Source organism: Leptonotus elevatus, chromosome 11, assembly GCF_054856555.1.
Source record: "Leptonotus elevatus isolate MCC_2025b chromosome 11, RoL_Lele_1.0, whole genome shotgun sequence".
Taxonomy (NCBI): Eukaryota; Metazoa; Chordata; class Actinopteri; order Syngnathiformes; family Syngnathidae; genus Leptonotus; species Leptonotus elevatus.
This window is the reverse complement of record NC_141249.1, coordinates 14,400,970-14,426,542: the sequence shown is the minus strand read 5'-3', so window position 1 is coordinate 14,426,542 and position 25,573 is coordinate 14,400,970. Positions and strand designations below refer to the sequence as shown.

The 25,573-nt window shown below is 38.7% G+C and overlaps 2 protein-coding genes across 3 annotated transcripts in view; one reads left to right on the top strand and one right to left on the bottom strand.

Annotated features, from left to right (window-relative positions):
* The window catches only part of polrmt (polymerase (RNA) mitochondrial (DNA directed)), a 42,657-nt gene extending 23,971 nt beyond the window's left edge, over window positions 1-18,686 (top strand). For both annotated transcript variants that reach the window (XM_086088847.1, XM_086088846.1), the window contains exons 16-21: window positions 6,605-6,657; window positions 10,070-10,168; window positions 10,441-10,513; window positions 12,236-12,327; window positions 13,913-13,986; window positions 16,998-18,686. In XM_086088847.1, the coding sequence (XP_085944973.1) occupies window positions 6,605-6,657; window positions 10,070-10,168; window positions 10,441-10,513; window positions 12,236-12,327; window positions 13,913-13,986; window positions 16,998-17,047 (441 nt within the window). In that variant the 3' untranslated portion in view covers window positions 17,048-18,686. The remainder of the gene's footprint in view (window positions 1-6,604; window positions 6,658-10,069; window positions 10,169-10,440; window positions 10,514-12,235; window positions 12,328-13,912; window positions 13,987-16,997) is intronic.
* A 57-nt stretch (window positions 18,687-18,743) lies between these two features.
* Window positions 18,744-25,573, bottom strand: part of hcn2b (hyperpolarization activated cyclic nucleotide-gated potassium channel 2b) — a 28,316-nt gene continuing 21,486 nt past the window's right edge. The window contains exon 8 of the mRNA XM_086088848.1: window positions 18,744-23,634. Coding sequence (XP_085944974.1) covers window positions 22,757-23,634 — 878 coding nt within the window. The 3' untranslated portion in view covers window positions 18,744-22,756. The remainder of the gene's footprint in view (window positions 23,635-25,573) is intronic.

Below are 25,573 nucleotides of genomic sequence, written 5' to 3'. Positions count from 1 at the left end.
GACATGGACGTGTCAGCAGCGTTGCAATTGGAATTCCCCTAGTACAGGCTTTCCAAGTAAAAGGCGGTAATTAATTGCGTGTTAAAAAAAATGAGTGCCGTTTAACGGACTTTAAATAAACTCAAAATTAACACACTCATTTTGACAGACCTAATTTCAACACAAACATATTTTTTTATCCGCTTTAGGTGACCCAGGATTTAGCAAGGGATTAACATGCTGTCACTTTAGACCAGTTCGTATGCGAGTGATTATATCTCCAGGTTTATTAGCAAAATAAATGAAGTACGCCGACATACTGTATAGCAGATGCCAAACACATGCAGGCAGCGAGGCCTTAATCTTGCCCACTGTGCTGTCCTCTCTTAAGTATGACATCAAGCGGAGGGGTTGCTTCAGAAGGGGGAGTGACACCTCACAAGCAGGTGCAAGAGCGCTGCGCCGACAGATGGTGGCTCCCCCGAGGGTCCATCTCTCATCCCTCACTTTCTTCTGATTGGTTCTGCTTGGTTTAATGTCCAGCATGGACAAGGAGGCCGATTAGCCCTTTGAAGCTTTAATATTGGCGCGCGCACCGATGAAGTGACAATGAAGTAATGTCACACACATGACTTTCTTTATCCCCTGCTATAATAACACTCTGATCCAGTTGCATCACTGCACAACAAAAATGAAAGGAACTCGCAGGAAGGTCACCCCCCCACCCCCCCCCCCCTCCGCCCCACGCATAGATGGATTAAATTCAATCTCCCAGTCTCCGCTCTGCCTCTTCAATCCAAGGCCATTGTGTTGCCGGGGGGGTCATTTGTAATTAGACAAGGGATAGGATTGCAAGATGAGGAGACGGGCACTGTAAGAAAACCAATAAGCGTTGGGAAAGTGGCTGCACCATCATCGGACAAGTCGTGTTGGATTATTGCCCAAGTTATGTCCCTTAAAAAGTAGCGTCTTTTTCTTCGTAAATGCCACTTTATTAAGTTATTCTGTTGCAAAAATAAAATTTTACATCTGGTTCCCTTATGAGTAATGAGGTGTAAGATTGCATAGGAAGGTGTCAAACTGTTATGCTTCTTTCCCATCCATCAATCCATCTGTCCATTTTCCATGCCACTAATCCCCGCCAGGGTCGCGAGTGAAGCTGGCGCTTATCCCAGCGGACTTTACGTGAAACCCGTACAGGTTCTTCTCCAAATACCCAGATGTAATGAAGTACTTTTCATGGCCGATGAAGGTGGGGAAATGAGTGAAGAATAGAGCGTGAACGTACATCAGAGGCTGCCTAACCGGATTGCTAGACACTAATCGGATCTGAGGTCACTCCGGCTCACATTCCTTGTTTATTTTTTTTACTCCACAAATGCCTCACTCCTTGCTAATAGTGGCACAGGAGGGTACTTATCAGTTTTGGCGGGTTTTGACTGGATCTTTCAGTTAATAGTGTGACAACAGGCTTAGGATCTTGAGTCCTCTATGAGGCCAGACGCAGCAAGATTATGCTGAGAGTAACAATTTTCCCTAGACAATTAATTATAGCACATCATTTGTTAATAGACGCTCACAGGCTTGAAAGTCTTAATGGGGTTTGGTTGCTATACTGTAGAAGTGCATATTTATATACAGTAAAACAATTATAAATGTTTTGGAAAATCCTCACTGCAATTGATGGACTCCCACCGGGTCTTTCTCGGAAGCGCTCTCCCTTGAGGAGGCTTGAGGCGGTCATTCATTCAGAAACTTCTTTTTCCACTCCAGTCCACTAACAAACATTCAATCTGGGAGAAAACTAAACTTAAAAACATCTTTGTCTTCCTGATATTTATGGCTAGAATAAAGTAGAGATGGACCGATATGGGTTTTTCAGGGCCGGTGATGATTGTTAGTGGTGAAGGAAGTTGATATTCATTTTAGGTAAAAGGGTAAATATTTCTTCACTTGAAATGCCTTTAAGTAGGGCTGTGTAATTAATCATCCCACAATTACAAAATCAGCATAATCGTAAAAGAAAATTATTAATACAAATTTTTGAGTTGTTTGAATTTTTTAAATGTATACATTTGCACCTTTTGTAAATTTTAAAATAACTACTTTAATACATTTTGTTCCATCCAAAAGGAACTTGCATAATTATAGTTTTTCAAAGAATTAAATTTGTCTTAATATTTTTTACGTTTAAATATTTTCTTGTTTTGTACCCAAAAAATAAATGATCGTCCTGATCGTGATTAATATTGTCTTCATAATCGAGCAGCCTTGCAAAATGTCAGATTTTTTTATTTTTATTTTTTATCTTACACAATAGACATCTTTGTTTAAAAATTCTAACACAAGTTCAGGGAGCTGCCATAGTGATAGTATTCTACAGTAAATAAAGTCTTCCAATTTTTCATTTTAAACAAAAACAAAGGTACACAGTGTTCCTGGGGTCAATGGCATCTCTTACAAAGTTAACTGAAAATTTCAATATATAGTTCCCTAAAGTTAGCGCAGTTTTAAATTGATATACTATCGGCCGCCAGATTTCTAAAAAAAAATGCTCATGTCGATATTTGTCAAAATGCTGCGTATCGGCGCCGATAAGATATCCGGCCGATAGTCGGCTATAGGGTAAAGTTTCACCCAGTATTACAATTTCTTCTATATCCAAGGAACCAATAGTTGTGGCAATATTTCCTATATTTTTGTCATTTGTCTTTTTAGTTTATTTATTGCAAGAAAGATGAGAAATGGCATTGAGAAAGTGTTTGCTTGACATGCCGTGATGTCAACGTTTGACTTTGTGTTGGAAGCAGCACGGCGCGAGTTGAGCCTATCCGGTTTAGAAATTCAAATTCAGGGGGAAGCGTGTGACTCCAAATGTCGGCGCGATGCCCTCTGCGCCTCCTTTGGCGTCTGAACCGCAGCGAGCCGTTCCCCAGGGTGACGTGACGTTCCGTTGATCTTGCGGGATCTCGTGGCATTTTGAGGTGAAATAATAAATGCAGCTCCAGTTTCGAGGACGAGGGGGGAGAGTTTGGTCAAAAGAACAACGCAATGTGCGCGATGACGTTTGACTTCGCCGTTAGATGACTATTTGTGGAGTAAAGTTTGATGCTGTTAAATGGATGATGTGACGAATGGGGACAACTTACCTCGATGTGGTTAGTGATTGCTTTTGCACGCGTAGCCATCTGCTCGTCAGGTCTCAGGTGATTTACACCGCAGGGGCCCGTCCTCCCCGGCTGCTTTTCTCCTCCAGGTTAGCCAAGGTCTCATTCATCAAAGCGTGCAGTCGGGTCTCGTATAACGATCACGCACGCTTGCATTGTAATAAAAAGGGGCACGGTATACAATGTAAAATAATGACCTCATTTACTACCTGGTCTTCCATTTGTCACGCCAAAGGTAGCCTCCATTACTTGTACTTTCGCATCAAGCTTCTCCTTGCTCAGACATGCCAGGGAATAAAGATGAAGAGAAGCTTGATGGACAGAACCCCCCGCAACAATCCCGCTCAAGCGTTGATGTATGAGATAGCAGCCGTGGCAGAGACTAATGGGCTTTCTGCCAACACCGTGCCTCTTTTTTTTCAAACTATTTTCTTGATAAAAGTGCGATTATGTCATTCATCTCGCCGCGACCTTCAAGCAATCGACCGGCGCCATCAAAGTAGTGAGTTGCTCGCTGAATGGAGCTGTGATCGACTTTTATCCATGTAAAAGCCTTGTCACCTTAATTCTGTAATATCGTCGTCTTCCTTCACATCAGCCATCTCATTTTCATTTCTTTTAACAGTGAAATAAATACTTTATTAAATACAGTCTGCCTTGAAATCAATCTTTATATTGTATCAAATTGTTTAAAAACTATTTCTCCTGTAGGAAATAATAATACGAATGAAATGTATTTGCCAAGTATGTAAAAAGTACCGATACCACGTAACAGTGCTGATACTAGTCTTATATAAGGTATTGGTACTCGTGGAGGCTGACGATAACAGTATCAGCAACCCTCATGTGGCCTTTTTACAATCGGGAGCTAAAGACATACAAGTCTGACAGATGCCCATTAAGATGCCATTTCTGTTTGCATATGTATAGAAATGGAAAAAGAGCTTAGCAATTTTAAGATAAAATGCTATATTGGGATACATAGGTATTTTTAAAAATGTATTATTTATATATATATATATATATATATATACAGAAAGAACGGGAAGCCTGGCGGTTCACCTATTAGTGCCCCAAATTTCTTAGATGAAAAGAAAAAAAAGGAAAGAGGTATGTAAAGTGAATTAATTGTTTACCTATAAAGTCGCTCATTTAAATATTTTAATATTTATAACACTCATACTAATGTGAACCAAAGTTGAACCAAGCATGTATAATAACACTAAAATAAAGTAAAAGGTGTAAATTTCTAGTTTTGCATCTGTCACATTTTTTTCCCTCTGCTGTCGAAAGTACCTTTCGTAATAGCAATGCAAAAAAAAAAAAAACTAAAGAAAAAACAAAACACATGCTAGATGCTCACTGTGTATCAGGATTAATTGAAAAACAAATTTCAGCTAAATTCCCATAGAAAAAATTGATTCTTTTTTTCTTTCTTTTTTACAGCGTGAGAAACTGGAGACAGACAACTTCAGAAAATAAAACTAAATTAAGTATAACTACTCACACTGTGAAGATGCTTAATGTCAATTAGATCTTCACATTTATTATTCAAATTAGCTCTATTTCTGGTTCCATGCGTATTATCAGGCCTTAAGCTTCCCTAACAACAACATCAATCCCCATAACATGACATTTAGGGTGGATATTGTGGTGCATGTGATTTATCACACGCATGCGCGCGCACAATCAATGTGACCGAATCCATTTCAAAACATGCCATCCATCATTCTTATACCTTGATGTGTTTATTGTCCAATTTCCCGCTTTCTGCCAATGATGATGTGAAAAACCTTGATTAAGTTTATTAATGGACGTAGCACTGTTGATCCCTTTTACGCTAACTTGAAACCTGCACAACAATTAAGAGAACATCCTTGTTTGTTCTCGATCAGGTCAGGGCCCCACGGTTCGGATCACGCCCGATCCTCGGATTTGGTTGGTGAGGGGGGAAAAACACGCACACAAAAACCAAGTGCGCATTCACAGTCGACTCGATACCATTCTGACATGTCAAGGAAGCTGAAACATACTTAACGTAGCACGCTAAGCTTAACTTCAAAATAAAGTTGACCAAATACATTAAAGTAGTGCATTGACTGCACTGCAAATAGCCTCGTACACTTTTATTTTGAACTTGCCCCACGTCGCGGCGTGGTGGCCGGCTTGACTTCCCTTTTAGAGGTTTTATTATCGTAGTTAATTGACATTGTTTTTGCGACCAACATTAACACTGCACTATCCCGAATTTATGTTCAATTGCTAATTTAGGACGCTAAGAAACCGCTAATTAATTACGGCGTCATTGTATATGATACGGCAGAAGTCTACGACGTAAGTGGCTAGCGGCTAGCTGTTAGCATTGACCAATGTGCATGAGTGTCTGGTTGCCGGCTGGTACATGTTGTATACTTGAATTCTTTCAAAATGTTTCAATATTCCGGACCAATGCTACTTTGTAATTCACTCTCCGCGTTTAAAGGAAGGGAATGCACCTTGATGTCTTTTCATTATATATATATATATATAAAGATAAATATAACTTTGTCTTCATTTATTTTATGAAACACTTTTGCCCATTAAAAAAGGAAAAAAACTCAAAATGTCGAATTTAGCTGTGTAGATTATAGAAACACGATTTAAGCCATTAATACCTTGTTATTTTACACATGAACCATGTAAAAATTATTTCTGACTCAATTGTTTGTTATTTATTTATTTGTTTAATGGATAGAGGGCGTGTTACCAAATAAATGAAGACACAAAATCCTACACAGCTATATTAGACATTTTGAATTGATATTTTTTTTATGGAAAAAGCGCTCTACTAAATAAATGAAGACAAAGTACTATTCATCTTCTTCTTTTTCTGATCCAAAAGGGCGATCCGATCCGTGACTTTTGTGATCCGTTGCACCAAAACTCATAACCGTGGAACATATGGAGTCTCCGATCTCCACATGAAAGATTACCTGTGCACCTCATCGTCTCTTCCACGTGGAACTGTCTGAAATTGTTGTAATCGTTGGATTGAGGGCGATATAAACTGACAGTTATTACCAACACCAAGCTCGAGGACGGTTTATTGGTTGGTTGTTATGCAGCAACTACGACATGTTTTGGCGGTATTTTCCAGTGTACAATACCGTACACGCAGTCCTTTTACGTCTTCACACCAACAGTGGCCTCATCTTTGTTAAAAGGGTTTGTCACAAGCCTTGGCAGAAAATAATTGAAGTCGTAAATAACTCCAGTTAGTGTCATGATGAACAAAGTCTATTTTGGTGGCCAAAGTGTACGGTCAAGGATGTTGGCCCTGAACCTAGACTGCATTTATTAATTTCATATCATACTGTCAAAGACGCTCATGTAAAATCATTCGATGACTGTAGCATCTGATCCTGCCTTGATCACAATGATGAATGAATTGAACTCGTACAATTTCTTTGTTTCTGTAGCTCAAGACCACCATCCAAGTCGTCACCCTTCAGATCAGCCATGACACCAAAGAGTAAGTGTCTTTGTCGCACCTTGTGCTACGTTGACCTTCAATAATCTTAGCAGTTTCCCTCAAAGGTTCACCACAAATGTTCTGTGGCACTCGTCAACTTTTGATTAAATGTGTGAACATTTTTGTCATTTAACTTTAATAGTGCAGCAATGCTTGAAGTTAAATTTATTGATTTTCTGTAAAGTTAGAGGTGCAACAATTGATCAATTAACTGACAGCTAATCGGTTATCTTCTAATTAATAGAGCTGTTAAACGATAATTCACGATTAATCACTTAACTCTTTGACTGCCAGACGTTTTCAGAAAAGGGATGCCGTCAGTGCCAGCCGATTTAAGCATTTTGACTGATCTTTCAAGGTCCACAGAAAATGTTCTGTTTGGACTATGGAAACACACGTACTACCAAATGAAAGATTGGACTTTCATCTTTCATCAGAAAAAAAAAGTTTGTTTCTACCTTATTCCGTTCTTTAGTAATCAACAATAGAAAATGGTTAGTTTGACCCAATTTCGCCTGTTTTGGACCAAAATACGGAGAAATCAAGCTTTTAGTGAAACGATATTATTTCATGCATTCTAGTGAATTTGACACTTCTTTTTGTCCATGAATGATGCCACAAACACCTAAATAGTGCTTTACTTCTATAAAACACTACCACCAAGAATGAAAAAGTGTTTTTTGATAGCAAAATACGTTTATTTACATTCAACAGTGTAACAATTTGACAACAATTTGGCAAACTATTTATAAATGTGTGCAACTGTGGTGCTATTTACAAATATGTGGATGTTTCAACGACAGTTTTTCTTTTTGTAACACTCTCCTGCGTGCAAGGAGACGCAACAGCATTTGCACAACAGATTGCCTCTTCGCGTGCTCCACTTTCTTGCAGGCCGTTTTTTTCCGGGGAATAGCAAGTATATACTGCAGTGTGTGTTGCCATCAAGTCTAATATCAGGATCATGCTACGGTTACGTTACGTCTCGCTTCCTCGTGTCCTTCAGTTGCTATACCGGGTGGTAGGAGATGTTCTGATCCATTTTATCCACTCCATTCATGGTGGCATCGTAGTCCAGAAACAGTGTCTTCTCCGTGATCAGACTGTACCCGCTCCTCCGATGAATATGCATTGGACTCGGGGTACTCTTCATTGTCCGATCGAATGTCCGCTTGTGCAGCTCCGGCGTTAGCAGCGGTAGCCGCGCTTAGCCGGTGAGGCTTACTACGTAATCATAGCAGTCGCGTCAAGGCTTCCAACTTTGGCGTCAAGCTCGGAGTCATCATCATCATCATCATCAATCTGCATTGGTCGATGCCAACTCTCCATCGCCCGATCGAATGTCCGATTGTGTAGAAGTACCCGGCTGGCTATTGTGCGCGTTTTCCGGCCTTAGCAGCGCTAGCCGCGCTTAGCCGGTGAGGCTTACTACGTGATCATAAACAGTCGCGTCAAGGCTTCCAACTTTGGCGTCAAGCTCGGAGTCATCATCATCATCATCATCAATCTGCATTGGTCGATGCCAACTCTCCATCGCCCGATCGAATGTCCGATTGTGTAGAAGTACCCGGTCGGCTGTTGTGCGCGTTTTCCGGCCTTAGCAGCGCTAGCCGCGCTTAGCCGGTGAGGCTTACTACGTGTCATAGCAGTCGCGTCAAGGCTTCCAACTTTGGCGTCAAGCTCGGAGTCATCATCATCGTCGACATCAATGCGCTTTTTAGTATTGATTGATGCTTTCCGTCTTTGAAAAAAATGCTCAAGCGTGAGTTGCTTGCAACCGGTTGCTTGGTCAAGCCACAATGGCTTGAACCAGCCATTGTCTCCTCAACACTCTAGCTCCGCCTCACGTCTTCTACTGACGCCCACGGTGGGCGGCCCATCCAACCTTGTGCAAAGAGAGTCATCGCTGCCCTCTAGGGGCCAAAACGAGTCTTTTACTAATCAGATCTGCCTGATACTTTCAGCACAGCTGCCCAAGGCTTTCCTGCACCCGTTTTCGAAAAAAAAAAAAAAAACATAGGGGACGTCTTTTAACGTCCTCGGCGCCCTTCCCTAGGTTTATGCTAAACGTTTTATAACGTTTATGGCAGTCAAAGAGTTAATTAACTCATTCACTGCCATTGACAGCAATAGACGTCAAAAATTAATTTTAACTATTTCTATTAGTTCAACTTTTTTTTTCCGTTTTTGTTAACAAGAGTATGAAAGCCTAGATTTTTTTTGTACATTTAGAACAGATATAAAATGTGGTATTAATCGTGCGTTAACTAGTGAAGTCATGCGAACATTTACAATTACAAATTGTAATCGCCTGCTGCCCCAAATTTTTATTTATTTATATATATTTTTTATTTTTTTATTCTTATTTTTTTATTTATATTTTTTATTTTAAGAAAAGATTATTTAAAATTAGGGCCGTCAGGCGAGTACAACTTTTAATCGTAATTAATCGCATGACTTCACTAGTTCATGATTAATCACAAATTTTAAATCTGTTCTAATACAATTTTAAAAAATCTAGGCTTTCATATTCTTAACAAAAGTGGGGAAAAAAATGTTCAACTAATAGATAAAGTTAAAATACATTTTTGATGTCTATAGCCGTCAATGGCAGTGAATGAGTTAAAAAAGGCATTTTTTTTTAATCAACATTTTATGCCCGCCAAATTGAAAGAGCACCTGTTATATAATTCTGTCGACATTTAATGTTATGAAGACATCTTCAACAATTGATCCACTGCACACTCTCATCCTCCTCTTCTTCCTAATTATTGCATGCATAATTAAAAATGGAAAAAAATGACACCAGTAGTTTGACATGAACGAATATTCTAAATGTTATACGCAAACATTTATTAAATGCTTTACTTTGACGCATGTAGTTATGTAGATTACTCAAACACAACCTGTGCCACCTTCAACTTAATCATCGCTGTCAAGCTAAAGGATCATCTGCGCTCAATATTAAAAGTGCTCCAAACAATTACTCATTTATTAAAATAGTTGTCGATTAATTTGCTAATTCATTACTTGCCGATTAATCGATTAATTTTGACAGCTCGAGTGTGTATGCAATATGACATGGGCATTATGTTGCATTAAAAACTGCATTGAAAGGTATTTGATTAGATTTGCTGATCACTTCATAAATCCTGTGTTAAGTTACTTAATTTTCTTCTTAGTAATACAATTCTATCCTTCCAACTTAGTAGGAACACTTTGGGAAGGCTCTTTTATGTTCTGTTTTTTTACTACTATATATTATACGATGTGTACGTGGAATTGCTGACAGTCTCCCAGGAGGGTTCCTTTTAATGCCTAATAAGATGAGTGGAAATTGCAGATCGGGCTGCACGCATAATATGTGAGACATGATTAATTATCATGTGTGTCTTGGGTTGTTTCTTCTCAGGAGGCCAGACACGGTGAAGCAGAAGAACGCCTTCCCACCGAACTTCATCCACTCGTTGGACTCCACACACATGATGTTGACAGCGCTTCACTGTAACAGGTCGGTCTTTTTTTTCTTTTTTTTAAAATCAATAATTCATATTTTTATCAAATAAAAAAAAAATACGATTTATTTTTTCATTTGTGTCGACGTGTGAACGTTACTGTTCCACTTTAGTCCCGCAGCTCAATTTTAAGTTGCTACTGACTGTTAAACACATTTTATAGTCATAATTCAACCTTATTCATGTTATTGACAAAGTAGTGTTGCTTACAAGGCAGTCCTTCCTGTTTATTTCTACGTTTTCTCCTTTCATTCCGGCCTCCCCCAAGCTTTGGTCTGACGTTCGTCTCAGTTCACGACTGTTTTTGGACGCACGCCCTCACAGTGGACACCATGAACAAGGTACTCGCTTCCACTTTCAATTCTCCCGCCATTCTTTGACCACACTGGCCTTCTATCCTTCTGTCTGCTCTGATATCAGACAGGTGTAGAATTCCCGCGTGTCCGTCAATTTCTCAAACTCGAAGGATAATGCGTTTTTGAAAAGCTTCTTCTGCCCTATTCTCGTCGATGCCTAGCACTGAAACGAATGCTATCACATTTTCAAGCAGTTGTAACATCAGAGCAGCGAAGCCGTTAATGTCCTCGCACCATCTCGAGCAAATCAACCGAGCGGTCCTCCCCTCAGTACAATTATGCTCTCGCATAATCGGCTGTCTCTTGATGCGCCGAGGCCCGCCCACCTGATTACACAGGTAATTGAACTCAGTGCCGGCGGAAGAAGTATTTAACGTATTAGTCAACACTCGAGCATGTGAAGCAGAAAAAGGCAGTCATAAAAAAAAAATACAGATTACCGATGAATCTGCCGATTACTTCAAAAAATATATATATAAAGCATAAAATTAGCTCCCTCCCCAATTCCTTATCAATGGGTGTCACTTCCGCACAAACTTTCGCTATTAAGATTCTCTGCTTTGAATGACAATTCCGTAGTATGACCTTATCAACAAATTTCATGAAGTACACAAGGTTATTATATAGATTTATGTGTCAGTAATGAAACAATTTTTGCTTGTTTACAATTGCTGTAAAGCATGAATCTTTTATTTTAATATTTTTTTCTTGTGTTGTTTTCACAAGTCTTGGGATTTAACTGGCTAACCTGGGACTTCGGGATTGTATTTTGTACCATGTCATGTGGAAATGTGTGTTAAGACAAAAAAAAAAATCATTGGATGTTTGCAGCCTTGAATTTTGAGAAAAGCAAGTCTTTGAATCCTTAAAATATCAACTTTAGAACTTGAAAGGACCATGACAAAATAAAACTATAAGAAAGTGAAATAAGAATAGAATAAACTAAAATTAAAGTAACTGAAAAAAACACTAAAAACAAATACTGACTGTTCCTGTGCATTTTGGCCTCTTGGGGGCAGTGTGGTGCCATGCATCCATGGCATACACACTTCAAGTGAGTACAGGAGATAGTTGCAATTTAATTCTATTAAATTAAATCACTCCTTTTTCACACATTGGGAAGAATTTGTGCCTTTGCGTAGTGTCCTGAAACCTGTGTGGATATTCGTTATTTAAAGGAAAAACACTCCTGAAGTCGATGCTAACTTCCTGTTAGCATTTGAATGGGATCCTCCCTTCCCTTTTAGCATTAGCGCTAGGCTAGTGATGTTTTACAAACGAGGTATGTTTTGTATTTAAATATACAGTGTAATTCTTAGCTCCAACTGAGTTAAACAGCTTAAAGGACGCTTAGGGACAACAGAATAACCGTAATGACATACGCTACACACTTGCTAGTTGCTAATGCTACGCAAGCAAAATGGTGCATTCAGGGTACTTTCACAGCGTTGAAAACTTGTGTTTTCTTCGATAACGTTGGCCGATTATTTTGGCCGAATTTTGAAGGCCAATAATCGGCCGATTATAATGGGTCGGGCCCTACTATGAATTATTAAAAAAGTAAACGTGAGCCAGAAGATGACAGCAGAATTAGTGCTGTTCCTGAGAAATAAACATAACAGGGCGGTTAAATCTTAGTGAGTAATCCAGAAATGCTCTGGATGACAGTTGAGAGTGCTAAATTGTCATCCGCACCCCTTTTGGTAGGTGTGCCGGGAACAGTTTGTGGCGCTGCACAGTCAGCCCATCCTCCAAGAGCTGTCCGACTTCCTGCTCCACAAATACTGCTCCCAGCTTACGTAAGTACTACAAGCATAAGCATGTCAACTATTTGGAGGTGTTGTATAGTTCATGAGGTGGTGGTATCTTCTTTTGTGTACTTAAAGTGATACTTGACTCATTGAGCCATATTCAGCAGTGAAAAGTTCATATTTTGTGCAGAATTTATTTGATAACTTCAATTTTTTTCATGTACAATTTATCCCTTTAAAAACGATTTTTCTACTTGCTGTCAACTGATGATGACATCACCTGTGCTGAGGAAGTAGGTAACGACCAATCATGGCTCAGTTTACTGACCAAAGCCAGAAAACAGGTGAGCCATGACCTACTACTACTTCCTCAGCACAGGTGATGTCATCATCATTTGAAAAATTGTTTTTAAAGGGATTAATTGTACATGAAAAATACTGAAGTTATCACATTTACTTATTTGCTCCCAAAAACGTATAAATAAGTTCTATTTTAAATATTACCAGGCTTCCAAAGATGTATTTATACGTTTTTTTTCATGTTTTTTAAATTTTATGTTAGAGCATACAGAAGGCTTTGATGCAGCCTCTGAACTGACGAGGATGCTTGAAGCGATAGTAGTTATTACAAAAAACGGCCAGCAGGTGGCAGCAGAGTATAAGAGATCAACCAGGGCCATATTGCAAAAACACTGTTTTAAACAGATTTGTGAATAATGATGAAACTTAGCTATATTCTAATTCTAATTCCTGATGAAAGAAGAGACTCTAATCTTTCTTTTGTTTTTATAGCAATAGAACACAATATTCTGTGGGATTTGCAAAATCAGTCAAAATCCAGTAAAACAGCCGGGAGCAAAGGGGGTTAAATATTCATATACTCATTATTACATGATGATGATTATTATTGCTACCATTATTATATTTTTGTTTACAGTGTAATAAAATGTCTTAATTACAATTTAATATGGGCACATGTCTGTAAATCCCCAAGATTTAAAATTATCTTTTATCTAATGATACTTATTCATAATTATTGAAAATTAAAAGAGAAGAAGTGCAATAACTTTATTTTAACAATGTATATAATTGTGGTTGTAGTTTGCAATGGTGTCGAACTGCACTGCATCATACCTGAGAACAGTTTGCCCTTTTTATATAGACTAGTGAAATAAGCTATAGTATAAACGGAATTTGATGCTATTAGGTTGACAGATTTTTTTTTCTTGCCTTTTGTGCGATGCTTGATTATCTGTCCTTAGGCAGGCTTCTGTTCATCTCCCTGTTTTTTCTGTGAGATAATTGGACATCGTATCTTATACACTGCAGCCGGCACCCTCTCTCCACAAAGTTCACAAAGGTTATTCTTCAATGGATGAGGAGACTTTTTAAATGTGTGGGGTTTTTTTGTTTCACAATCTTCAGCAGCCTTTGTTTCCCTGCAAGTTGCTGGTTTCTTTTCTTTCTAGCTTTTGTTCCAGGACACCATCAGATGGTCGTGTTTGGGCTGAGGACAGAACAATTCCATTGAGATCCAACTCATTGCACTGATTTAAATGAGTTGCTGAGCTATGAAGCTTTGACTTTGTTTCTGCAGTTTTTAACACATTTTCTTGTGCCCCTTCACTGGCAGGTCTGACAGCAAAAACAAAAAGTATGTGGAGGACCGGAAGCTCATGCTGCTGCTGGCCAAAGTGCCGCAGACAGGTCAGTTAGCGTGTCGTTGATTTGAACCCTCTGGCCCGCCGCTTAGGGCGGCCCAGACATTGAACATGCTGTGTGCTGTTTGTCCTAATTGGTTGGAAGAGCATTGGCGTGGCCTGAAGCGCTTCACCGGAACTCACTCAACATCCATTTTCTGCTTCAGTCATGAGTGGCCGAAGCTCCTAATGGGTTTGGCTTGTTAAAATTCATCATTGATTGTTGGAGTTTTGGGGAGAAGAAAAAGAATACTGTTTAAAAAAAAAACGACTAACCCAGCAAATTTGATCTCAAACCTTAATTCAAATTTAATCTAATCCGAATATGTACTCTATGATCAATTTAACTAAAGCTAATATTCACCAAGGCAAAAAAAAAAAAAATCGGTTTCACATTGCAGTGAGCTTTATTATCAATAGTGAAGGAGGCCGGTAACTTGTAGTAGTAGTTGAAGTTGTAATAGTAGTTGTAGTAGTAGTAGTACGTGAAGTAGTAGTAATACTTGTCATAGTAGTAGTAGTAGTACTACTTGTCGTCGTCGTAGTACTTGTAGCAGTACTTGAAGTAGTAGTAGTTGTACTTGTTATAGTAGTAATACTTATCATTGTTGTAGTAGTAGTAGTAGTACTTGTCGTCGTCGTCATAGTAGTAGTAACACTTGTAGTAGTACCTAATTAATTGTCCAAGATGGCCGCCGCCATTTGGAGCCGATATTCCCATTCACTACAATAAAAATGCAAACTCCAATTCTTGTTGAAATGTCTTATTAAATAAATGTTCTCATTTGCAAAAAAATTAAAAATATCTTAGACAAAAGATATTTTTATTTTAAAATTCTTAATAAAAAAACATTTGCAGGGAGCTCCCAGGGTCATTAGCATACCTTAAAAAGTTAAATGAATACCAAAACAAGTAAATAGTTCCCTTTTGTTTTCTACAGTTAAATAGAGTTTAGGTGCTGAGAGTTTCTGCAGCATCTCTTAGAAAGTTAACTAAAATTTGATTAATATTTCCCTGAAGTTAACACAATTTTAAATGTATCTATAAACGCCCGTGAGATTATTTTTTTAAAAGAAAGAGGCTAATATTCATCACAATGCTGATTATTGGCCCGTTTGCCAAATTTTAATTTTGTGCCTCACCAAAACACATTGAACTGTAAAACTGATAATCACATACTTTACTATTAGTATTGATATTACTATTTATGGTCCAACTTTTTCTTTTCTTGTTAATTTCACTATTTCAATTAATTTCTCCGCTTTAATTTGTAGGCTCATCGATTAACCAAGTAGTTCCGTGTTCCTGTTAACATTGTTTTTCGCTAAAATTTGTGTGCAGCCCATCTCAGCAGCAAACTCCTCGTTCCCGGAATGAATTTCCAACCGTTATTGAAATCCATTTGTCCTTCTTACGGCTCGGAGACGAACGCCATTATACAAGACAAAACTCCTCGCCTGCCGCAAACATGAGATCGAAACAATTTCCACATGAGCGACAAACTTCTTTGAAAAATCCATGAATGGATTTATCAGGCCCATCCCCGGCGCGCGCACGTCTTTGACCCCCCCCCCCCCCCCCCCCAGTGATGGTTGCCTTGGCGACGGCACACAGACACGTCGCTGTCAGTCAGGAGGATGAAGATCCTCTTACACAACTGCCCGCTTTGCTTTCCATCTGATCTGCGCGCTAACTAGCGTCCGCTGAGCACCGACAGCTGGCGGCTGTAAAGTGATTGCTGTTAACTGTGCCCCTCCGCTAACATAATCAGCTTGCGTGGCCCCATCAGGTGTGTTTAATACCACAACTCATTGGATCCTTTTAATCTTCACTGGGATGGATACTGAATTTATTATTGTTACTGTTTGGCCGCGCTTAATCCGAGAGAGGGAGGTCGTCCGCATTCTCGATAGGACTAAATGTCAACCGGGACACAAATAGACATTTTGATAGATCTTTAAAACACCAATGTGTGGGGGAAGTTAGGATTTTATTTTTTTTATCTTTGTAAAAACTTGAATTTATATCACCACACATTTTGGTGGCGAGAAAGGTTCAACAGATTTAAAGTCATTTTAATGTCAATTTTTTTGGTAAACAAAAGTACAATTTGAGAAAAAAAAATCAACATAAGTCAGTATACAGAAAAAATTAGCTGATCTTTGTCCATTTTAAAAGAGCCAATATCAACGATTAAATCGGTTATAAATAGGACGGCCGATTAATCGGTTGGGCCCTAGTGATTATACTTGGCATGGATTGATGTTAGACTCTTGACGGTATGATAATTGGGGGCAAAAATATTGAGGTATTAATTTATTCATTAAATGAATGCTCTAAAGTGACCTTTTTGGAAATAGTTAAGTATTATTATTATTTTTAATTGAGAACAATTAATTTTATTTTTAAAGAAAATGGTGAATATTTAGTATGGAAAAACATGTATCATGTTAAGTTGAAATGAATGAATGAACATTTTTATTCGGTACATTGGCAAATTAATAAAAAATCAACATGGTCAAAAAACAAATAAAATAAATAAATGTTAATATTCTTCAAAATGTCCCATCACTGGTGAGCTATTTTTAGAACAGACCCTAGGGCTACTCATGTTGTCCTTGGGGCTAGCTAGTACCCACTGACACTTTTTTTGGGGGGGTGATTCACATTAATCAGAGCAAAAAGGTCATCTGTGTTTTCAGTATTTCATCTTGCGCTCGCCCTCCTCCATTACACGCAGAAAAGAAAAAAGTAATTGGAGGCAATTCACTTCAAAGAGACGGCTTGTAAGCAGCCAATCATATTGCGCCTTGTTTAGACATCCTCTCAAAAAGACAAGAGCTCTAAATCTCTCAATCGTCAAACCGGTAATTGGCCCATGTCTAGATCCTACATTTCTAAGATTTTCACAGTCATATGTTAAATTATTAATATATTTATTACCATAAATATGAAATGAATTTGCTGTGTTTGTGTCGACACCGAAACCCCAAGCAATCCGCGTCTTCCTTCTCCAGGGGACTTCGATCTGAGCCAGGTGAAAGAATCCACGTATTTCTTCAGCTGAGCGGCGCCAGTGAGCCCCCACGGACGGTCTCGGCATCGATTCGGACCCCGCCTGCTTTCGACTGCCTCTCGGTCCACGCATGTTTGGCACCCTGCTAACGAGCAGGCCTCTTGTGCGCGAGTGGGCGGGACGCCGACAAAGACTTGAATCAAGGAAAAGCGGCGTTTTGGTAACAAAATGAGGAGAGCGCCGCACTCAAGCTTCTCGAGTTGCCGTGATTGGCGGTGTGTATGCGGGCAGGCGGGTGAGGAACCCCCCGTCAAGTGTTGACCTGCCATCATCATCATCATCTTCATCATTTCATCACCATCCATCAATCAGGGACTGCAAGCAGGTGGGTCGTACACAGCACATGAGAGCATTTGATGCAACCCTCTCTGCCGTTCTAAAAATAAACAAAACCTCAGAGAAACTGCAATTTGTGGGGGGGACACACGGAGCATTTTTAAAAAAGATACGCTATAAAAGAATAAAGTAGCTTTTTTTTTAAGTAAAAGTACAAAAAGCAGGTAGTATCATTTCAAGAAAAAATAAATACTACTAACTGCGAGCTACTACTACTGTTACAAGAAAAGTATTTGGTGAATGGGAATGCTTAAACTGAAGTCAAATAATTTTTCCCTCTCATAAAACTTGTCGTGTTTTGATTGTTTTTTGTTTGTTTGTTTGTAAAAAAAAAAAATAATAATCTCATAATATTAAAAGAAAAAATATTCTCCAGATTTTATGAGAATAAAAAAAAAAAGGACAAATATATTATGAGAAAAACTAATTTTATGTATGGAAAAATGTCATATACCTTTTTTTACATTATTTTTTTTCCAGCTTGTAATATTATAATGTATCTCAAAAGATGTCTTGTGAAAATGTGATTTATAAATATACATTTTCAAGAAAAAAGCTTTCAGGAAAGAATACATTCAGATAAAATTTTGATTTATTTATTTTTTGTGGGTGGAAATTTTCCAACTTTCTGGATTGTTTTATACAAAATGACCCCATTTTTTGACCCAAGTAGAGGATCCGTCCATTTTTGACCCAAAGTTGGGTTATTTTTGACCTAACTGTTTTTAGAGTGTAACAAATGAACTTGAACTTCATGTAAATAAAAGACAATTTTCTCCGTGGAAACACCCCCAACTCTTCAAATTTGGACTTTATCCTCTTAAAATAGTAACGTTTGTCTCGTAACAATTCTTGTAGCATCATTTCTTGTTTGTTTGTTTTCTCCATCCTGCTTTATCATGTGAGCGTGTGACTGTCCCAAAACACAAAAGTGTTGTTTCAAGTCAAAAACACAAGCTTGTTCTATCCAGATGTCGTCCTTTGAAAGTCCTCTTTTGCAGCTCAACATTATTATTATTTTTTTTACCTTGAGCACTTAAGTGGCGTGTAGACGACACTTTTAAGAACAACCTGCCCAAATGTGGAGACGCCACTCATATTGTGGTTCCTAATAAACGACTTGAGTCATTGAGTTTATACGTCGAATCGATTTTATATAACTGTGACGATTGCTTGTTTATGACGGGAATTAACGGTTTTATAATCGCAAATGTCATAACGCTCAATTGAAAGACTTTGTTTGTGTGTGTTGTAGCTCATATTAAATGAAAAATATATTATTTTTGGAAATGTGCCTCTCGGAATGATTTCTTTAAGTAAGGTGTGGGGGGGAAAAAAACAGACTGCCGTATTCACCATCACATTCCTTTATTGCGTTAAAAAGTTTTGCAAAAATGAGTCACATGATATTTGTTGTGCTTTTCCAAAATGCTAAATCGAGTTCCCGGAACAGGAAGCATTGGAAATCACAATGACTTTACTCAACTAACACTTTGTTGTATTCTTATTCTATTGCATTGATATCTGGAGTATAAGGGACAATGCATTTATATTGTACAGCCACACACACAAAGAATATATGATGTGGAGACTACAGTATAATGCTAGGCACTATGTAGGTATGCACAGTTTGTGATGGGATTGCAGAGTGGAGAAATGCAAAAATATTTCATCATCATCATCAAAGGAGGTTGGAATAAATAACATTTACTTGCAAGAAATCTCCTTGCATGTAAAACACTTTGCATTACAATGCGTCGCTGCCGACAGTTAACAGCTGCTGTTGTTGTATTGCTGTGGTGGAAAAGTCAAGAGAAATGTGAGCTTGAAATTTGCGAGCGAATCTGCATCGCCCACAAAATGACAGCAAAATTGGCATTTTGTTCAATCAGGTCATCATTTCTGGTAAATATTTTTTAAAATTATATAAACTTAAACACATTAAAACATAAGACAAATATAATGACGTACAAATATTCCCCCGTGCACCCAAAAATGGCCAGATTTATGCCAATTTCTCACTTAAGTTCAACAAACGCTAAAGGGAAAAGTATTGTAAAACAGTTCTGCCTGTAATTCATCTCTGCTTTTAAGTGTTTAAAGGACCCCCAAAAATATCTTATTAATTATATTTATTTTATTAATTAATTATTATTTTAGTATTAATCGACTAATTACTCAGTTATCAACATTTTAATCTGCCAAATTAAAAATCAATATTGATCCGTTTGTTGAATTTACGTTAACTGATTTGCTCCCAGAAACGTATAAAAACGTTCTATTTAATCAGTGCCATGGTCCCAAAAACGTATTTATAAGTTTATGTTTTTCATACAGTAGGCTTTGATACAGCCTCTGAACTGAAGAGAGCGGTTAACGCAACGGTAGTTATTACAAAAACGGCCAGCAGGTGGCAGAAGAGTATAAGAGATCAACCAGGGCCATATTGCAAAAAAAGCTGTTTTCCCCACAGTTTTAAACAAATTTGTGAATAATGATGAAACTTAGCTATATTCTAATGCTAATTGCTGCAAAACAGAAAACAGATCGAAATGTACTTTTTTTCCTGATGAAAGAGACTCTAATCTTTCTTTTGGTAGGCTCCATGTTTTTATAGATTATTTGGGTTGCAGGTGAGATGGGGCAAATCCCAACTGACTGGCTTATACATGGCGTGTATAAGAACAAGCATTCAACACTCACATTCAAACCTATAAACAATTTGGAGTCTTTTTTTAAAACTTAAGATTTTGCATTCTGACAAAACGGTGGACACAGCCTTATAAGTTAGTTAGGTGAATACTTTCAAGCACCCAAAAATAGATTCCACTGGGGCATAATTTAGGCATAAACAAAAACACAACTGACCTGAAAAATGTTGCTTAAAATAAAACACTTTGAAAGTGTCCAGATACACAAAGTGAACAAAATGTTCATTTTGTCATCATCATCATCATTGGGGGAAGAAATCATTATTGGCCCAAAAGAATGAAATCTTGAGTGGAAGGAGAATAACAAGAGTCCCGAGCATTTTCCTCTGTCATTAGAATGGAACTGAACGGAAGGTCTCATCCAATGGAGAGACGGCGCTTGCACACAAATTGGTGGCATCCAGTGAACTCTGATTGGGGCGTTAATAGCACGATTGAGCTGCCACTTAAAGCCTGAAGCGTTTGGCTGTGGATCCAAACTGTGTTTACATTCCGATACCACTTATTATAGGGATAGACCCACTTTGGCTAGTGGCTGCATGGATTTACATTTAAATGATGTGCTTCAGAATTGTTTTACGGATTGACATCTATAGTGCAAGATTGGATGAAATGAATTGCTAGGAGTGCATTTTTATGATTGACTTTAATTATGACGGCCAAACTGAAAAGTGTCGTTTGAGTTGCATTATGTATGAAAAGTGCTATATGAAGGTTGTTTCGATTGTATTAAAATGATTTCAAAATATTAAGAGTAAAGGTTGAATTTTACATGTGGAAAAAGTCATGAGTTATGAGAATGAATTCAAAATGAAACAATTTTAAGAGGAAAAGTCATAATTTCACCAAAATAAACCCCCAAAAAATTTGAAATCAAGTTCTTTTTTTCAAGAGGGAAAAAGTCATTAAGTTCAAAATATTAAAATAAAACTTAATTTGTGGGGATGCGTTATCATTTACTAGAGTAAATTCAAAGTATTATAACGTCATAAATTTAAAGAGGATAAAAATGTAAATTTTGTGTTGTAATATTCGGAACATATAGTCAAATAATTATAGGTAGTTAAAAAACAAAAAACAATTGTAGCCATTATAAGAAACTATATTACCATTATTCACTCACACTTTGATTTTACAAGAATATGGACATAATTTTACGAGATTTTAAATAATCATAATCAAATACAACACAAAAAGTCAGTTTTATTATATTTAAGAAAATGTGAGAAATTCTCATTTTTATGAGTGAAGTCGTATTGTTACGAAAACATTTTTTTTTGAAACAGTTAAATTACTAAGAAGAAATGTAATATGTATTGGAATATAAAGTCAGAATATTGACTACTATATTTTGCACAAAAAAAATTATATTACAACAAAATAACGTTGAATTTTGTATGAATCAAGTTGTAATGTTACAGAAATAAAGGTAAATTGTGAAAAAAACCATCAAAGATGTTACATAAATATAAATCACCAATCATCATCAGTAGGAACAATTTAATCTGATTATGAAAATAACCAGAATACGCAATCTGAACCACCTGTTATTGGGTTTATTCTTCAATTTAGTATTTTATAAATAAATAAAAATCTTTAGTGTGGCCCTTCATACTCCTTTCTTGATTAAAATATGATCCTCCCTTAGAAACTTTCATTTTGTACCTTTGTAGTCAACTACTTCCAGTTCCAGCAAACATTATCTGGTCGCCCTGCTGATTGAATTCCAATATTGACTGACCTTTGAGCTACACTGCTAAAGCCCCGAAGGAGATCAGAAATCAGTTTTTCCGCCTGAATGTATTGTTAGGCGGATCACGCAAATATACTTTCTTCTAACATGCCAGGGCTTAACGTACATCAAAGTTCTTACCAATGCAGGACCCATACTAGTAGTAGTATCAGTTCCAGAAACTATGAATAATTTGTTCCATACGCAACCACTGTAAAATGTAAAAACAACAAAACAAAAAATTTTTATCGGGTCGCGCTAGAGTTTGAGTCTCAGTGGTGTGTTCAACTTTAGAGGTTCCACTGCATTTTAAAAACAAAACATTTCGGGCTCCATTTTCGTGCCCAGTCTGGCGTGAGGCGCAGTATGAATCTGCGCAGGGGTGGGTTAGACTAAGTTTGGTATTCCATTTTTTTTTTTTTTTTTTCGTAGGTACTAGGTACTATACCCTGCATCAAATTTTACATTTAATATATTGGAATCAATCATTCGACCATCATAGATTTGCGCCTAAAAGACGGACGTGTATAATGAATGCTAAGGGCTCATGTCCCTATGATAGCATGGCGCTTAAAGCTAGCATAGTAAAGCAAAAACTCAGAAACCGGTTCCCGTTTTTGTTCTAGTCCTCAGTCAAACAAAGTGGATACAAGGATAGTGAGGCATACATTGTGAACTACTGTATACAAAGAAGGCGAATTTGGAAGTGTGCTACTATGCTATGCTATCATTCTGTGCATTTACTTTTGTCTGTGGGTAGAAACAACTCAATACAGAAGATTCCAAAATTAAATACTGTACCAGACTCTACTTCTGCCAATCACTCATTTGCATACATTCACACTATCCCACGGGAGTACTTAGTTTCCTTGTGTTCCTCATATCAAGCCCCTCGTAAACTCCACAAGGCTTCCTTCACGATCACAAGTTCGAGGATAACCGGGATCGGACTTTAATCTGCTCCGTCTCCGGAAGGCTCACGATGGAGTCCTTCTTGGGTCGTACCAAGTCCCCGACAGGTGTTCCCAAGGCGAACCCTACACCCGTCCCGAAGGCTCCCACTGACAGCTGGTGGGGTAGCACGATCCTGTGCGGTATAGCACTGCAGACACCCGCATGGCCCGATGGGGTCTGAGCTGGTCCGATGGAAGTAGAGGAGACTCGGGTGGATGACGGTGGACTCGGGACTCCTGGGTGCATCCCCTCGTGCGGCAACGAGGGCTGGGAGGCCGACAGCGTCCTGGTGTCCTGGCTGAGGCTCCCCACTGGCAAGGAATGCGTGCTCTTATGCGTGCTGGGTCGGTGCGCAGGACTTGCCGTGTGTTGCTGGACTAAAGACAGTTGGGAGCCAGTGGCGGGACCAGCCAGGACGCCGGACCCATATGGGAAAGATCGGGGGCTCTGGACTGGGGGGCCGGACATGACTGGAGCGAAGGCACCAGAACCAAGGAGCTGCGACTGCAACGGCGAGCCGGGGCTGGATACATTCTGCAACACCTGGAATCTGCTCACCATGCTGGGGGACTGCAATGTCCCGCCGCCCACCGAGTTCCCTTGCATGGGCGGGCAAAGGCTCATGGCTACAGCCTGCTGCAAGGTGGCGATGGCGGAACTTTGGGAGGAACCCGTGTGCTGAGGCGGCGTTACGGACAACGGTTGCGGTCGCGGCACGTCCACCTGCTGAACCATCTCGCGGTCATATTTGACAATCTCTTGGATCATCTCGTTCTCGCGGTTGTTGAACACCCCCGAGTTGAGATCGTGCTGAACTTTGTGCATCAGGATGGAGTTCTTCTTGCCTAAAACGAGAAAGAAAACGCAGTAGACTTGACGCTTAGGGTAACGAACGCTTCTGTTCTGAACGGTTCAGAGTAGGAGTTCGCAAACTTTTTTGGGGTCCAGTCACGTAGAACCCTTTTGATACTGTAGATCCCATGAATTGTCTTTTTTTTGTACTGTAGCTGTGTTCCTCGCGAGCAGAGCAGAGGTTGTAAAGTGTAAACAGACCTGCAGTAAAACCAGCAAGGTCCTCTGGCCAACATGGCCGTATCTGACGCAGCCACATCATAAACACCAACACAATTTTTGAGAGTACCATAAATTGCCTTGGGCAGTGAGCCATGGGCTGTTTCATCACGTCTCGAAATGATATCGCCAAGGTATCCGATCTGGTAAATTTCCATTACAGATGAGGTACAAACTGAAGTCGTAACATTTACTTGTAAATCTGTGGCGGATGTGGACGAACGAACGTACCATATGTCTTCCCAGAGGTGCAAAAGTCCTTGGAGGACGTCGACCCTTGTCTGTCTATTTTATTTATTTATTTTTACATGACTTCCAGCAAAACAGATGGGTTTACCCAGGGGAGCAAATGTAGAAAATGCCAAAGAGGCTGTTGATGAAGAGGTTTCACCAATGTTAGTTTTTTTTTTCAAGCCAAGAGATCAGTCTTAGAGGTGTTTTTTTTTTTGTGTGTGGTTTTTTTTTCAATACAGTATGTCAGGGTTAGGTTTAGTATTTAGACGTAGTGTTTATAAAAAATACTGGCACAAGAGACCAAATTGTGTTCTGTATTTTTAAGCGATAATACTCTATTTAAACTATGTAAGAAAAGAAAAAAGATTAATTAATTATTGGATTATGAGTACACGTGATAATTGTATTGAAAACATACACGTGCGCGTACGAGAGGAAACATTCAGCAAAGCTTAAGTGAGTAAAAGATACAGAATGAATTCATCCAGACCTTTATCAGGGTCATTCGACCTGAAGGTTCTATTAAAATAAGCCTCTAATAATAATAATAATAATAATAATAATAATCGTCTTGAATAAAGAATTCAATTCCCACAATAAGATCATTTGTTTTCATTTTCCTTGCTGGAATCAGACCAGAGAACAAAGCTTGACAGAAACATAATAAGTGCTAAAGAAGTGCTAATTTGATTCTATTTACAATCACAACAACAAATAACATAATTACACGCACTCATTTAAAAACAAAACCGGGCGACAAAATGTTTCGGGGCAGGTTAGGGTTAGTTGGATGTTTGCTTTTGAGAAATCATCTGTGGCCAAGTGCTTAAGATCGTCTCCTGCCACTGTAAATGAATCCCGGATATCCCCCCCGACACAGTTGTGATGTCCTTGAGCAAGACGGGATACCGCAAACTGCTCCCGCGTGTGCCCACAACAGTGTGTCAGTGTGTGTTGACTGTCTCCATTACCGCCATGAGTCAAATATAAAAACAAATATTTTAGGAATAAAGATGATTGTGTTTCTTTCTTTCTTTTTCAAGGTTACCGGTACGATCGCTAGTAATCTGTTAGCACATTATAATTGGTAATCCATAATATCGAGATACATTTGAATTGCAGGAACTGATATTTGACATTTCACTCCCAAGCATTGTTGGTATGAATCTATGAATCCAAAGACCATGTGTGTGCAATGTTCTGGTTTTGACAGCTGTATGGATCCCCAATAAGCATTCATGCTCACAAATGCTTGATGGTGAAACCTTTGAAGCGTGTCGCACGCTTTGAAAACAGACGCTGATATTGGAATATTGTTAACTCGTGGCGATGCATTGATTGGGTCATTATTTTCCAGTCTATTCAGATTATGCATTCTTGGTGCAGCTGCCGCTTGATGTTACAGACACACACGGGGTCCGATAACGGAAGGCACCGAGGATGATTCTCATCCGCTGAGTGCGCATAGGGAGAGTGTTT